Source organism: Budorcas taxicolor, chromosome 9 (genome assembly GCF_023091745.1).
Source record: "Budorcas taxicolor isolate Tak-1 chromosome 9, Takin1.1, whole genome shotgun sequence".
Classification (NCBI taxonomy): Eukaryota; Metazoa; Chordata; class Mammalia; order Artiodactyla; family Bovidae; genus Budorcas; species Budorcas taxicolor.
This window is the reverse complement of record NC_068918.1, coordinates 33,956,084-33,973,442: the sequence shown is the minus strand read 5'-3', so window position 1 is coordinate 33,973,442 and position 17,359 is coordinate 33,956,084. Positions and strand designations below refer to the sequence as shown.

The following is a 17,359-nucleotide window of genomic DNA, read 5'->3' as shown; positions in this document are numbered from 1 at the left end:
CTGAAATTGGTTGTTACGGATTAAGGGAGAGATGACTGGGTGATGGATCAATACCAACAAATCACTCTTTTTACCACGGTTCAACAGACAAGTTTCTAATTTCAGTTCTCCACCCTAAAAATATGAGTAAGTCAGTTACTTCACCTCTTCACTGCTGACCTGTGTTTCAACCCTGCTCCAGATTGCTTTTCATTGCTGCTTTCTTTTTTAATGGCTTGTTTTGTTTTTTAATGGATAAAATAAAACAAAATGCTGCTATCTTGATTTCTAATACCATTCTTCAATCAAAAGAACCAGGTATCCTTGGAGAAATGGCTGATTCTAGGGCTTGGGCAGGAAACATACAAGATGAGCCTGGGTGATCTTACTGTGCCAAAAAGGAGGAAAGTATTAAATTAAAAAACCACCTACATACACAATGAAAGGGGTAGGTCACAGGGACACAGGAGTCATCTGAAAGAGTTTCAATGGTCAAACCAGTAGCAACACGAGCAACAGATAAAGAAAGTAGTAAACAAACAAACAAAAAAAGTCTGTAGTGAATATCCATGACTCCATACTCACATAAATGAATGACTGACTAAGTAAATATGTGGGGAGAATAGACAAATCTCCCAGGTACAACAATTCTAAGTATTTTATTGTGAAGCATATCTCCTCACTCCTGAGTGTGGGCCACGCATAGTGACTTTCTTCCAAAGAGGACAGTATGGAAATGGGGGAAAAAGTATCTTTACAGGAGATAATCCGGTCAAACACCACCTCAGTTAGGGGAGCCAGATCGCCATCCACAGTGATAAACCATGTCAATAGTATGCACCCTTGATAAGACATGATGGTAATGGCACCTTACTTGTGAGACCTCTTTTCCAAAAACCCATAATCCCAATCTAATCATGGGATAAACTTCAAACAAGTCCAAATTGCAGAATATTTCACAGAATGAAAGTGAAAGTGTTAGTCACTCAGTTGTGTGACTAACACAGCTTGCGACCCCATGGACTGTAGCCTGTCAGGTTCCTCTGTCCATGGGATTCTCAGGCAAGAATACCGGAATGGGTTGCCATTCTCTTCTCCAGGGGATCTTCCCAACCCAGGGATCAAACCCAGGTCTCCCTCATTGCAGGCAGATTCTTAACCATCTGAGCCACCAGGGAAACCCTTACAGAATACATGACTGATACTCCTCAAAACTGCCAGTGTCATCAGGAACAATAAAAGCTAAGCAACTTTCACAGCCCAGAGGAGACATGGTGGCTGAACGTGTGATGAGGTATCCTGGATGAATGCTGTAACATAACAGGGGAAAAGGAATGAATCTCATTCAAATAGTGATATGATTTAACAATATATTATTATTAATTCACTAGCTGCGACAAATGTAACAATAATGTAAGGTGTTAACAATAAGGGGAACTAGGTGTCTGGTATATGAGAATCCTCTGTTATCTTTGCTGCTGCTGCTGCTGCTGCTGCTGCTGCTGCTGCTGCTGCTGCTGCTGCTGCTAAGTCACTTCAGTCATGTCTGACTCTGCAACCCCATGAATGGCAGCCCACCAGGCTCCCCTGTCCCTGGGATTCTCCAGGCAAGAACACTGGAGTGGGTTGCCATTTCCTTCTCCAATCTGTATCTTTGCTACTCTTCTCTAAATCTAAAACTATTCTAAAATATAGTTAATTTTTAAAATCTTAAAAAACAGAATCTGGCAGGATAAACTGGGTAAAACAAATAGGAAGGAAGAAGAGGAGGCCTCTTTCTTGGCAGCATAAGACTGCAAGAAGATTTGCTGCCCAGGACGCCTTGCTCTGACATACAAGAGCTAACCCTTGGCCTTCAAAGCCAACAGCGCCATACAGATGCTGTCAGCTTTGGCACCTTTACCTGAAATTCAAAACCATAATCAAAATGGGTGTGGCGATTCCTCATCCAGGGCTTGGTTGCCAGTGGCTGTGCTTTGCTGTGTTAAAGTACAGTATAAGGACGAAGCAGAAGGGCAGAGGCGGCCCCTGCCAGCTGGAGCCTCCACCGAAGGGGCTGGGGAATCTGGGAGCGGCTCATCTTTCCTTTCCATTCACAGATCCAAAGTGAGGGCCTGGAGTGTTTCTTGTTCCCACTGTCTTCAGCGGAAGACCTTCTCTAAGACATTTGCTATAGAAAATCACTGACAGCTGCTGGGAAGGGATTCACTTACACACCGAGATGTGTGGCCAGGGCATGCTACGGGAGAAGGGGTCAGAGTGAAAAATTCAAGTATTTTTCTAGAAATATGCAAGTGTGGCAGAAACAGATGTACTAACTAAACAGTATGTGTTAGGTTGACAACAAGAGGTGGGTAAATGAAGGATATGCAATGTGATTTGGGGGGTATACACACGTGTAGAGGCTTCCTTGGTGACTCAGATAGTAAAGAATCTGCCCACAGTGCAGGAAACCCGGCTTCAATCCCTGGGTCAGGGAGGGATAGCCAGGAAAAGGGGATGGCAACCCACTCCATATTCTTACCTGGAGAATTACGTGGACAAAGGAGTCTGATGAGCTATAGTCCACGGGGTTGCAAACAGGTGGACATGACTGAGCGACTAATGCTGCATATCAGCAGAGGATGAAACAGCAGAGCAAAACTTGAAAAAGTCCAGGCACTTCCCTGGTGGTCCAGTGGTTAAGAATTCACCTGCCAATGCTGGGTGCATGGGTTGGATCCCTGGCCTGGGAAGGTCCCACATGCCGTGGGGCAACTAACTGACGTAACTACTGAAGGCTGTGCCCTCTGGAGCCAACAAGAGAAAGCACCACAATGAGGAGCCCATGCACCGCAACCAGAGCGTACCCACCCCCCGCTCGCCACAGTGAGAGAGAGCCCGCACACAGCAAAGAAGACCCAGCACAGCCAAAAATAATGACGTCCAGGTAGCAGTGGGCACATGCAGGGGGGCACTAGCTTTTGGATCTCGGTTCAAAACCCAACTCAGTCACTCATTAATGCTGTGCTAAGTCTTGTTACTCAGCCTTCAGAGTCTACCTTTTCTCATCTGTAAGGTAAGGATGATACCTTCTCACAAGGATGTGGTAAGAATGAAGTATAAACATTTAGTACAGGGCTAGTGCAAAGTGAGAACTCGGCAAACATTTATTATCATTATTGCTGCTGGTATTATACTTTTATTATTAGAAATTCCAGAAATACAAATGAGTTCCAAGTTTCCTGTTCCTGTAGCCACAGCAGGAAAGGGAATTGTCCACCTTCCTCCTAGGACCTATGTACATTTTCTACACCTATCCACTTGGGACCATATCTCCCCAGTCTTTGAAGACCCACCCTCTTACCTTACAACTTGCACATGATCCCCTTTAAGAAACATGTTCCCAACACATTTTGCAATGGTCCCTAAGTATTGCTTAGGCAGGAGCTGCTCTTTCCAAGTTGCATTATTTAAGCTAAGTCTGAAAAGGGAAAAAAATTCATTCCATGAGGTAGTCATTCACTCAACAAATATTCATTGAGCACCTACTGTGTGCAGGGAACTGTTCTAGGTGCTGAGGATACAGCTATGAATGGGGAAGATAAGGTAATTGTTCTTGATGAGCTAATATCATAGCAGGAAGAAACAAGAAACACACAACAAAAATGTCACATTGTGATAAGTACTACTCTGAGAGGTAAAACATGGTGATGTGATAAAAGGGAACCGGGTGACTGGGGTAGGCTGATAAGGAAGTGACACCTATTTCAAGATCTGAATAACAAGAGGGAGCTTGGGGAAATAACTTTCCAAGCAGACAGAGTGGTCAGTGTAAACCTCCTTATGCTTGGCTGTTTCAAAGTACAAGGAAGCCAGGGTGGCTGGAATTGTAAGCAGGGCAGAAGGATGTAAGATGAGGTTAGCCAGGTCATCAGGGCCCAATCATGAGGACTTTCTAGGTCAGTGCTGTAGACTGAATCCTGTCCCCCTCAAGAAGACATGTTCAAGTCCTAAGCCCCAGTACCTGTGAATGGGACTTGACTGGGAAATAGGGTCTTTGCAGATGTAATCAAGTTAAGATGAGGCCACACTGGGTTAGAGTGGGCCTTAATACCAATTTCTTGTGTCCTTATAAGAAGAGGGGAATCTGAACACAGACACACAGGTAGAATGCCATATGGCAATGGAGGCAGAGATTGGAGTGATAGGTCTACAATCAAGACCTATCAAGTGATAGGTCTACAATCAAGGAACACCAAGGATTGCAGGCAACCACTAGAAGCTCAGAAGAGTCAAGAAACTTCAGAACCACTAGAACCTTCAGAGAGAGCATGTCCCTGCCAGTGTCTTGATTTTGGACTTCTAGCCTCCAGAACTCCTGTTTCAAGCCACACAGTTTGTTACAGCAGCCTGAGTAAATAAATAGAGTCAGATTAAAGAGTTTGGATTTTATTCTAAGAGGTATGGAAAGAATTAGAGCATTTTAAGCAGAGAAAGACACATCCTAGCTTTTATTTGATAAAGTTCAATATGGCTGCTATACAGAGAATAGATGGAGGGGTACAAAAATAGAGACAAGAACTCTAGTGAGGAGGTTATCATATGGTGCAGGCAAGAGGCATAGGTGGCTGAACTAGGGTAAAAGTAGTGAAGACAAATAATTGGTTGGATTCAGGTGCATTTTGGAATTGAAATTAACGTGATGGGAGAGAGAACACGCAAAAGCAAAGATAACTTCCAGATTTATTGACATAAACTTTGTTTTGATGATATGTTTCTATTACATTAGTTTAAAATATTAGCATTTTACTTGTTGCAAATTTAGTTAACTTTGAGGAAGACTCACTTGTCTCTAAGATTCTAAATATTCCTCCTCTACTACTCAAGCAGTAAGCCTGCAAAATACCACACAATAGGTTCTATGTAGAACTTCTGGGAGAAGACATGAAAAGAAGCTGAGCATCCACATTTCCTCATCTGGGAAACGGACACTGAGAACTGACATGATTTCATGTTGCCCAGCAAACTGCAGCAGAGTGAAGAGAATACAGGCCTCAGAGAGGCTGGAGTTCTAATCCAGGTCCTGCCCCCAGTTCCTGCGGGACTCTGAGGAAACCACTCAAAACTTCTGGGCTTCATCTTCCGAATGAGGGTGTGTGCCTGCCAAGTTGCTTCAGTCGTGTCCAACTCGTTGCGACCCTATGGACTGTAGCCTGTCAGACTCCTCTGTCCATGGGATTCTCCAGGCAAGAATTCTGGAGTGGATTGCCATGCCCTTCTCCAGGGGATCTTCCCAACGCAGGGATAGAACTTGCATCTCTTACGTCTCCTGCATTGGCAGGCAGGTTCTTTACCACTAGCACCACCTGGGAAGCCCTAAATGAGGACAGGGTTGTTGGGTTGATTTATTTATTTTTGGCTGTACCACACAGCATGCGGGATCTTCGTTCTCCTGACCAGAGATTGAACTCATGCCCCCTGCAGTGGAAGCACGGAGTCTTAACCACTGGATTTCCAAGGAAGTCCAGGTTGTTGGTTTCTAAGTTCTCTTTCAACTCATAATGTTATTTATGTACCTTGCATTAGACCACTTTTGAAAACAAAGAGTTTGAGATAAAACCAGTGTCAGTGCCATATTTTGAATGTTGATTAGAAGAAATGTGACATTCTAAATTTCTCTGGAGCTTTGCTTCTGGGCATATAGAAAACTATGTTATTTGGATCAACTGAAAACAACTACTAACAGTGGATAAAATATAAAATTAGTAAAAATAGGAGGGGCTAACAATATATAATATAAAGAATAATTGGGCCCAAATACAGGTGAAATCTAGGCCTTGGAATTGCCATAGAGCTCAGGGTTCACCCAAAGGGTTAAAACCTCTGGATAAGGGTAAGCCAGCGGTAAACTTGTCCTGTTTTATCACACCCACACCTGACTCTCAGGAAAGTTGCCTTGACACACGGGAGGGGGTGTGCAGAATCCCTGGGAAGATATTGCCACAAGCTAGAGCTCATATAGGTTTGCAGCCCAAATTCACAAGACTTGGGTCACCAAGAAAACTTTAGGCTGTGAAGTTAGTTTGAAAATTACCCAATCTGGCAATGCTCCCAGATTACCAGAAAAAACAAACTCAAATCATCACTGGAGAAAGGTCTCAAAGAAGTCTCCAAAATAATTTTTCAAAGTCAATGAATAACACAGCTCAAACACACAAGAAAGCAAGGAACCAAGCAAGAAGGAGCAATAAAAACACACAGCAATCAAACTCTAGAAATACTCGAGATATTTCAATTATCAGACTGAGATCATAAAAGCAACCCTGATATTCTATATAAAGATATAAAAAACAAGTTTGAAGATATGTCTGGAGAACAGAAAACTATAAAAATAACAGCAAAACTACAAAAGAACCAAATTGAACTTCTATACAATAACTAAAATTAAAGACTAAATAAACAGACCTAACAGCGTACTAAACACAGCTTCCAGGTGACTCACGGGTAAAACTCCACCCGCCAAGCAGGAGACATGGTTTCAATCTGTGGGTCGGGAAGATCCCCTGGAGAAGGAAATGACAACCTGTTGCAGTATTCTTGCCCGGGAAACCCCATGGACAGAGGAGCCTGGGGGGATATAGTCCATGGGGTCACAAAGAGTTGGACATGGCTTAGCGACTAAACAACAACAACAAATATAGCTAAAGAATGAATTGGTGAGCCAGAAGATATGTCAGAAGAAATTCATTAAAAAGTAGATAAATGCATAAAAACTATGGAAGGAAGGTTAACAGACAAGGCAAATATAGACATTTTAATGTTAGAGTTTCAGAAAGGATGGAACAGAAGTTACATTTGAAAAGATAATGGCTTAGAATTTTCCAGAGCTGATGAAAATTCTAATACACAGATTCACGAAGTCCAACAAATTCTAAACACGATAAATAAAAAAGAAATCCACACGTAGACACAACAGAATAGTGTCCATATTTTTTCTGGGTCTGATTGTAGATTTCTAGGTTTTTATTTCCTTGCAGCACATTGAAGATAGTATTCTGTTTATCTCCTGGGGTACATTGTTGTAAAGAATGTATCCATCAGCTATCCATCTGACTTACTGGAGCATTCCCTCAAATAAGGTTTTGTATTTTTAAGCTAATTTTAAGATTTTTTTTCTTTTTCTGCAAAATTCTACAATTTCATTCTGTTGTGCCTACCTATGGACACAACATAGTCAGATGGATAGTCAGACGGATACATTCTTCACAACAATGTACCCCAGGAGATAAACAGAATAATATCTTCAATGTGCTGCAAGGAAATAAAAACCTAGAAATCTACAATCAGACCCAGAAAAAATATTTTTTTCCAAAAGTGAAGATGAACTAAAGGTAATTTTAGATAACAGAAGCTAAGAGAATTCCTCACTAGAGGATCTAAAAAAGAGACTTCTAAAAGACATACTACAGGCAAATGGAAAGTGATTTTGGGTAGGATGTATGATATGTAAGAAAGAATGAAGAATTTTTGAGTGGTAAGTAAGCAAGTGATTCTAAATGAAAATGACTCTACAAAACAAAAATTATTGTTTTAAGGGGATTAAGAAACAAAAAATAATTAAGATGTATGTTGACAATAATATTCAAATATGGTGATAAATCGAGTTAAAAGTATTCTAAGGTCCTTGTATTATCTGGGAAGAAGCAAATGTAATATTAACTTTAGAAAACTCTACTATGTAAGCATGCTGTAATTTCTAGAGCAATCAGTAATATACTAGAAAACACAGTGCTTAAACTTCAAGGAGTAGAAAAGAAAGAATTATATACTTAAAAATCCAAAAGAAGGAAGGAAGACAGGTAAAAGGAACACAGAATGAGTGGGATGAATAGAATACACAAAATATCGATTTAAACCCAAATTTTTCAAGAATTACTTTAAATATAAATGGACTAAATGTCTAGTTAAAAGATAAAGATGATTACACTGAATGCTATGGATTAAAATGTGTCTCCCCACAAAAGATGTTAGAGTCCTAACCCCCAGCACCTGTGAATGTGATCTTATTGGGAAATAGGGTCTTTGCAGATGATCAAGTTAAGACGAGCTCATTAGATTGGGCCCTAATTTAGTATGAGTGTGTCCTTATAAAAGGGGGAAATTCGGGCACAGAGACAAACATGCACAGAGGGAAGACAATCCACAGCCAAAGAACACCAGAGGCCCCCAGGAGCTAGGAGAGAGACCTGCAAAAGGTCCTCCCTACCAGCCCTCGGGAAGAACCAACCTGGCCGACCCTGATCTGATTTCCAGCCTGCAGAACAGCGAGTCAATAAGTTTCTACTGTTCCATCAACAAACGAATAGATAAAGAAGATGTGGTACCCAATGGAATATTATTCAGATTAAAATAATGCCTTTTGCAGCAACACGGATGGACCTAGAGATTATCGTCCTAAGTGAAGTAAGTCAGACAGAGAAAGACAATATATACATGTATTCTACCCAGGGATTGAACCAGGGTTTCCTTTGTCTCCTGCACTGCAGGCATATTCTTTACCTGCTGCGCCTTCTGGAGGAGGAAATGGCAATCGACTCCAGTATTGCTGCCTGAAAAATCCCATGGACAGAGTAGCCTGGTGGGTTACAGTCCAAAAGGGTCACAAAGAGTTGGATACGACTGAGCGACTAAGCACAACAACAACATTATAACATAATGTTATATATAACATTATATATACAATTACAATATATATGCTATTATATAATATTATAACTATATTATATAATGTAGAATAAATATTTTCTTATATATGAAAGAATACATATATATGTCACTGATTCAGTTTGCTGTATACCTGAAACTAACACAACATTGTAAATCAACTATATTTCAATTAAAAATAAAATTTTCGTAAAATTTTGTATTTTTTAAGTCACCCAGTTTGCTGTATTTTGTTACAGGAGCCCTAGGAAACTAATATACTAGGTTCTATTTTTTTTAATCATGTTTTCCCTCCCTTCACTTTTTAATCATGTTTTCCTCTCTCACTCCTTTGGGGGATAGCTTTGTCCACATCCCTACCCACAGCTTTCCCTGGGGACACATTGCTCATTTAGGTTCGCTCTATTTCTTTACACAAAACTCCCTCAGGGTTCTGCAGCGATGCAGGAAGCGGGGTTGGGGAAAACTGAATGCCTCACCGTGTTTAACCTCAGACTTCAGTCTAGAAAAACTTGCCTGTTGGAAACGCAAATCAGCTCCAACAACAAGAAGTTTGTGGCCAATGACCTAATTCCATTCCGAGGAGTCAGTCTGTCTGAGTCTACCCACACCTTTTTCTTCTTTCCCTTGGGAGAGATTAAACATGCAAGGGATGGAGGGGCCAGTATCCTTTGACCTTGGGACCTGCTTTGGCAATATGCCCCTCAGTCAAATCTGAGATCCCAGTTAACCAATCTTTGCACAAACTTCTCAAGGAAAATAAAATTACCTCAATATGATACACTGCCTACATAACAATGAAGACAGAAGAGGATGCTCAGAGATGGGAGGGTAATGGTCTAGTCTCTTGTGTTTTCCAGGGGAGCAAATGGGATGGGAATAACATGAGGATGCTGGAACTTTCTCCCACCAACTCTGTGTTGGGTTTAGATTCTCCTCTGGGCCCATAGAGGCAGTGAAACTGGTGAAGTGCAACAGGATGGGCGGAGGTGGGGGACATGGTGGTGCTACTATTCTGTCTGGGTGGGACTGAAGAGAATGACTTAAATTCCTCCTGACAGAGGGGATCTGGAGAAGAGACAATGAAGCCAGTACTCCATGAGTTATCAGGAGACAGAAGGAAGAAACAGGAAAACAAAAATAACCGTCACTGGCTAAAGCAGAATTCAGAAAAACAGATCCATACATGTGAAATAGTTAATGGAGTGTCCACTCTGTCCTGTGACCCCAACAACCTTTAGTAGAGACCACACACTTCAAGGAATGTAAATTGCTATGACTGAGTTTCTTACAGAAACGGGGGAGGCAGCTAAGTTCTATGCATCAGCAGGCACGGGGTCAGCCCTGCAGATAAAAGAGGGGACATGGAACATGCAGTTACAGGCATTCTGTGCATAGCAGAGGTCAGAGCAGTGGCGAGATGGAGCAGCTTATATCAGTTCACAAGATATGATGGTTAAATTTTCAGGAATATTGGAAGTTGTTCGCAATATCTGTGTTTAAATGCAGCAATTATTAAAAACTGAAGTGCATGTACTTACAGAATACTAATGAAATAAAATATATTGAAAAAAGGCAACAAGACACTCAAAACTCACCACTTTCTAATTATTTTACTGCCGTATCTGTGTGGAAATACAGTTACAGGAGTGACACTGCAGCATCCTTTACCAGCTCCACGTTCTGGAACATTACATTTTTGCCTCGAAATTGGCCATGCTGGGAATATTTACACCTTGGAAATTGGCAAATAGGGCTGGATTTACTGTTTTGTTGACTCACAGGTTTAAGAAAGTAATGGAGAAAATACTTAAAATGCAAATTAAACTTAAAGTGTGCCCTGTCTGTAGCCATTACACAGTGCACAGCATGAAAACAAACACTTTTTGTTTTCACCAACTGGTATCCGATTCAGCAAAGTCAATCACATCCTTGACAAATGAGTGAAACTTAAACACACAGCTTCATTGTTTACATTTCTATTACTCCTCAAAATAAGCGAAAATACCAACTAACATTCATTTCTGAGTTACACTCAAAATGCTGATCAGAAAACATTCACCAGGTACTGCTGCCCCTGACCCACTGCTGAGCCTCACCTCTGATCACTGCTCAGCCCTAGGGTGGGGGTGGAGATGTCACAGAAAAACCACGGGAGAGACGGTCCCTGCCCTAGGTGCTGCACACTGTTCAGCCCAAGGGAATGGCCCCTGCCTTGTGCCCATGTAGTCATTTCTCTCATGGCTGCAGGTGTACATCATACACACCATCAGCAGGTGAGGGACAGGAAGTAGGCACAGCAAGAGTTAGATGTTGATTCTTCCCTTCTATACTATTAGACTACATTTAGTGTTCATAACTATTACTCTCAAGGCAATACAAGATCTGGATAATCAAAGAGGCATTGAAACCCATTCAGCATTTACAACGAAAACACATTTTAGAAAGAGGCTTTAAAGAATTTTGTTGAAATAAACAAAATCCTTTCTACTTTCAGCTTGAGCATTCTCTTAATTGAGATTTCTGGGAATTTGACATCCTTGTTACAGTGTCAAGAACACACACTTTTTCAGTGGGGAAAAGGATGACAATAAAAAAGGAGGAAAAAAACCAAATGTTGCACTTACCCATGTTCTTTAGAAAATTACTTTCTTTATAATTTTCCAGTTAATGGAAGACTGTCCTTTAAATTCTTAGCAGAGATTGCTAGTTCTTCCCAAATGTCCATGCCCCTTTCTTCATTAATTAATGAGATCCCTGAATTTTAGCTCATCACCTTGTCACTCAGCACTACATTTTGTCACTGCCTGTGGAGCTAAGTGTGGCCAAGTGACTCAGTGAGTTCTGGCCAGTGAGTTCAAGCGTGAGGGTTGTATGCAATTTTGAAGCTTTCATCCTTAAAGAGGAACAATGTGCCCTCCGCTACCTCTGTCCCCATTCTGCTGGCTGGACTAGTCGGCTTGTGGGACCTGGAGGAGCATGAAGTAGAGACTGTGTCTTAGGATAGCATGGCTATGGTCGCCTCAGTCCTGCGACCCCATGGACTGTAGCCCGCCTGGCTCCCCTGTCCATGGGATTTTCCAGGCAAGAACACTGGAGTGGGTTGCTGTGCACTCCTTCAGAGGATCTTCCTGAACCAGGAATTAAACCCACGGCTATTACATCTCTTGCATTGGCAGGTAGGTTCTTTACCTCTAAGCACCACTTGGGGAGCCCATTAGGATAGCAAAGCAACAGTATAACAGAAGCCTGGGTCCGCAACACCAAGGAAGCGTCAGATCAGCCCCAGATGGCCTTCCCAGACAGTAACGTGAGAGAGAAATTAGTTTCTACCATCCTTAAGCCACTGTGCTTCACTCGTTACAGCAGCTGAATTTGTTTTTAATATTTTGGGGATGATGTTCTTTCTACATGCTACACTTTTCTCAGCTTGTTAAACAGAACAAAGTAATCTACTCTTTTTTGAATCAGGAAACATAATATTATTCTGAACAATAATGCAAAGAGATTGCTGAGGGTCTAGAGTGCTCCTGACCTGACAGTTATGTGGCCTCAGACTGCAAGGCGTGGTTAATCCATGCTTAATTCCTGGCACTTTTCTGACTCCTCTCACTATTGAACTATCAAGGATATACAAGAAACATATATATATATATATATATATATATATAGTGCTTAGGCTCAGAGACTCAAATGTAGAAAGTGTTCAGTGTTACTTATGACTATTATAGCTATTAGTATTGATTATTGTTATCGTGTATTGGGGATAAATGGCTATCTTAAAAACCCAGCACTTTTTCTCCTGCTTAAATTATAAAGACACAGAAGCTGACAATTCTGCTATGTGGAACCATTATAATCAGCTATGTTTACAGAATGGAAGCTGGGATTTGTCCCTGGAGCAGACCCTCTCTCTTTATCTTCTTAAAAAGGCCTCTATGGTCTCCTTAGTCATGAAATGTAAGGAAAGCCTACCTGTCGGCCTTGGGGAGTCTCTGAGCTGACAACCTAAATCAACAGCAGATTCTTCAAACTGAGGTGTAAATGTTCTATTTGATAACGAGGAAGGTTGTTTTTTCATGGCTCTTACGGAGAAATTATGATGTTAAGAGGTTTTTCCTTCCTTTGACGGAGATGAGAAGGGGGCAATAAGGCTATAAAATGATGCTCTCACAGTAGTGAGCATGCCCCAGCAAAGTGGCTGCAGGCTAAGGCCAAGAGACATAGCCAGATGGGCCCTGGGACGAGGGCTGACCCATGAACTCTGGAGCACTAACATCTGACCGCTAGTTAGACTCTTCCTTTTCTGCCTGTAATTTACTCATGTTATTCTCAAGACACAGAGAGAGGGTTAAATGTCACAGCCTGTGTTCAGCTGTGCTTGAGTCTCAAAGGGAGAGGCTTGTCCTCATACTTGGACCTGAGAGATTTTCCATGTCTGCTGGGACCCAGAGGTGGTTGACTGAGCCGCTTGGGACAGCACTAGGCAGGAAGTGGCAAATGTCAGTGAATACAAACCGGTGATACAGTCGCTACAACAAGGCCTCCTCAGACTCTCCTGGGGAAAAGCCTGTCAAAGGCTCAACAATTGTCATCTTATGATAATATTGCTAACATAAATATATCATGATAATGTACTGATATAATAAAAGTTATATTATTTATTACTTTATAGCATTGATAATATTATTGTTCTAAATTATTAATATGAAATCATATAATTATACTTTCAGTATCCAGCTGTGTATGCTATCTTCCCCAAATATCTTCCCCTTTAAATCGAAGGCTATTAAACTGTGATAATCAAGCTTGTAAGAAATATGTCTACAACAAAGGTAAATAGACTCTGAGGGAGGGTTTGGAAGCATTTTCATAGTAATAAAGTACAAGATCTTTAAGGGTAGACCAAGTAATATCTTATTTCACTTGCTCAGGAGTTTTTATCTTTAACAACTCTGGCTCCCCAACTGTATCCCAGATAGTTAAATTCGCCAAAATGAGTGGCCATTCGGTAACTGAAATCAAACTGTACAGTTTCCTTGTTGAATTCTCCACAATTAAAACCATTTTGTTAATGGTAAAATGGGGCTTCAGGGTCGAAGAAATTGCCAAAATAAAATCGGAGCGACTTAACAGGTTGCTAACTTTATTTTGCCAAGTAAGGGCATTTTTTTTTTTAAGATTACCAAACCCTTGCAACATACGGCGCTTTATAAACTTTTAACAACAAAATAGCAAGAAGCAGATATTTCAGAATAAAAGATGTTCCTTTAGTCTGTGAGGACTTTTAGATATTTTTCTCCTGTCACCATTAACGGGTCAGGACTTCATGCAGACTGGCACCTGGTTTGGAGCTGTTTTTCTAGAACATGAAGCCCATGGCGTGGGGAGCTATCTGGGAGCTGCTGGCCTGAAATAATTCCCACAATTCCTTCAAACATATGGGAGATGGACTAAAGGAAGAGCAGTGGCCTGTTATCCCCCAAAAAGAGATCTTATGAGGCATGGGAGATTTTATGAGACTTCCCTGGTGGCTCAGACAGTAAAGCGTCTACAATGCGGGAGACCCGGGTTCGATCCCTGGGTCGGGAAGATCCCCTGGAGAAGGAAATGGCAATCCACTCCAGTACTATTGCCTGGAAAATCCCATAGACAGAGGAGCCTGGTAGGCTACAGTCCATGGGGTCGCTGAGAGTCGGACACGCCTGAGCGACTTCACTTCACTTCACTTCATGAGGCATGGGAGTCAGATTCACCTGCTGTGTGTCAGCTAAGTGTCCCCAAAACTTTCTTCCTGCCCTGAGTTGTCCCTGAGCATTGGGAGCACTGAAAACTGCCCTTTTCAAGATACGGGAAAACTGCAAAGTTGGGCTCATTCCACAGAGTGAATTTCCATTTTTCCTGGCCGCGTAAATGCTGTGTCTGTCGGTAATTTTCATTCTTGGGTCACAGCTCCCAGGGGAGCCGGAGAAAGGGCAAATAGGAGAGAAACGTCTTCTGTGTGTTTCTTCAGTTCCTAGATTCCCTCCCTGGGTCTAGCATGCAGAAGGGCTGCCCTGCTCCAGCCCTCCAGGTGCCATTCCCAGACCCCAGCAACTGTACAGGTAGCTGAGCAAAGAGACCTGCCCTGGGCCAGCTTCAGAGACACAGTTCTGGAACCGGCGTGTCCATGAGAAAAAGGAAGCTCTCTTTGTTAGGAAAAGAACCAGTGATGGAAGACTTTGCTGCAAGAGCTGGCCAAGTAAAAGCTTCTTTTACTAAAACCAGTGACCCCAAAAAAACTTTGAGTCACCTTCCCCCTACCCCACTGCATCTATTTCTCAGCAGTTGGAAGAACTATGGAGAGCCAAAGGGACAGAGGTTGAATTCATGACCGATCCTTCCGGAAGCTTTGTCTTTCTGCTGACCAGAAATAATTTCCATACATTTTCCTAAATATATGAGAGTTAATTGCCAATCTGCATCTTGGTTTGAGTATTCAGATCTCAAGATGGAAACATAAGCCCTTTATTTCAAGAAAAATAGACAAAGGAAAATGTCTGAAGCTCATTTTCTAATGCCCAAAAGGCTCATGGAAAACAACTCAGTGGTCTTTCTTCTCTAGCAGACTCTTCACAAACATCTTGGAGGAGAAGCACTCCCTCGGGTTTGAGTTGTTTTATGTGATTTCAGTTACATCAGAGAATTTATTCTCCACCCCCTCCAGCCTTGCCAAATCATTAATTCTTGAAAGAGTAACAGGATTTTCATTTCGCTTGATGTGCCTCCTTGTAGCCAAACTTGACGTCAGCACATTTTGTAAGCAGGAAACTATGAATTAACACCCTGCATTTTCATGATGAGTCCCCTTATTGAGGCTCTGTTAGGGAAAATTCTTCACATCCTTTGACACTGCTCGCATTATTAATTTAAATGTCTCAGGAACATCATCTGCTTCTACTAAAATTAATGACAAATGAGTTCTGGAAAGTGGCTTCCAGAGCCGCCCTCATAAGAACAGTCAGGGGAAAGCTCAGTGTCTGAAATGCTAATTGAGATGCGAAGCTTAATAACGTGTGTTTAGCTATGACCCTAAAATCTGCTCGCCTTACAACTTTCCCCATCTGGTGTGATTTGCTTTCTCTACTTGTAAAAATGCGCACGACAGCAACAGCATGTATTGTGTGCCATGTTGCAACAATGAAGCCTCGTCTGTCACATTCTTCATCAAGAGAAACTTATTTCTCACCCTGTCTTTACCCAACTTCCAACCTTTCATTACACTTTGCATTGGAGGTCTGCCCAAGCACCATGCCCCGGCCCAATCCCACTTTGGAGAAAGGAGATGATGGAGCCATACCTTGTACCCGGGTTTCCGCCCTCTTTTCTTTGGGATCTTCACTGCTGGTAAAGAACCAGCTGAAGCAGAATAAATGTTATGAACTGCCATCTTCACAGGTGTCGAGTGAAGTGGGGGTCGGCCTCGCTTTCTCCCCTGGATCCTCTGAGACTGCATTTCTGCTGGTGCCAGTCTTACAGAAGGAAGTGACAAATCGCTCACAGGCAGAAGAGGTGCTAAGAATTAGTCCAGACACAAAGCAAAACAAAAACAGAAGTGTTTGTTTGGTTTGCAAGGCAAACATGGATCTGGTTTGGTGATTTTGGCCATACCTACCCCTAAGGGAGGGGAAGACCAAATAGGAGAGAGCCAGACATTAGTCGGAGCTTTTAAAGTGCTTTTGGGCTCCTGGTATAATTTCAAGGATAGTGAATTTCCATGGGACTATAGTGAAGTAGGGAAGATACTGGCTAGGTGAAGAGGACAACAGATTCCCAGCAACCAGTACAACCAATAGTGTCATCAGCAAGGAGACAGTTTTATCTATGTGCCTCAGTTTCCCCGTTAGTTCAACTTTGAACTGAAATAATAATAGCATTAAATAATTACAATCAGTTTTTTCTCATATTCATTCCTATCCCTTTGGCTGGGTAACAAATACTTATACCTTTTTTCCCCCATGAAATAAATTTTAAAGTTGATTATGTTCCTCAATCAAAATGTGGACAGAGATTTGCATACAGAGGTGTTCATTTTTACATTATCCAACTTCCAAACTCTCAGAAATAAAATGAATAGAGCCCAATAACAAGCAATCGGGGAATGGTTAATACATCTAAAGAATAATACAATCAGCTAGATACAAGCCTTTAACAATACTCTTTAATAACATGAGGTTGAGTGAAAAAACATCCCACAAAGTGCAGGTAAAAGTTATCTCAACTCTGCAAAATTTTATGTGGTGATAAAGTGGCCAATAGCAAAGATGGTAGGACTGTGGGTAACTGTTCACCATGTACAAATCCTTTCCCCCTTATACTACTATGCTCAGCATTAAAAATACTTAAAATAAGTGCTCCAACCAAGGATTGAACCCACACCCCCTACTTTGGAAGGCAAAGTCTTAACCATTGGACCACCATAGAAGGCCTACAAAGCTCCTTTTGTTGAATAGGTTTTGAAGATTAAAGAAAGGGTAACAAACTAATTAGTACGTTACCCTAAGAATTCGTATTACTCAAAATTACACTCTAACTATCCCCAAATCTCAATATGCCAGAAATAACTTCCTAAGGAAAAACAGTCATCTTTTAAATTGAATTCTTTTTTTCTACTTCACTCTTCCTAGAGGGAGAA

The 17,359-nt window shown here is 41.6% G+C and overlaps 1 protein-coding gene across 1 annotated transcript in view; it reads right to left on the bottom strand.

Moving 5' to 3' along the window:
• SCML4 (Scm polycomb group protein like 4) overlaps nt 1–16,195 on the bottom strand; it is a 58,855-nt gene extending 42,660 nt beyond the window's left edge. The window contains exon 1 of the mRNA XM_052646024.1: nt 16,025–16,195. Coding sequence (XP_052501984.1) covers nt 16,025–16,180 — 156 coding nt within the window. The 5' untranslated portion in view covers nt 16,181–16,195. The remainder of the gene's footprint in view (nt 1–16,024) is intronic.
• Nucleotides 16,196–17,359: the final 1,164 nt, after the last annotated feature.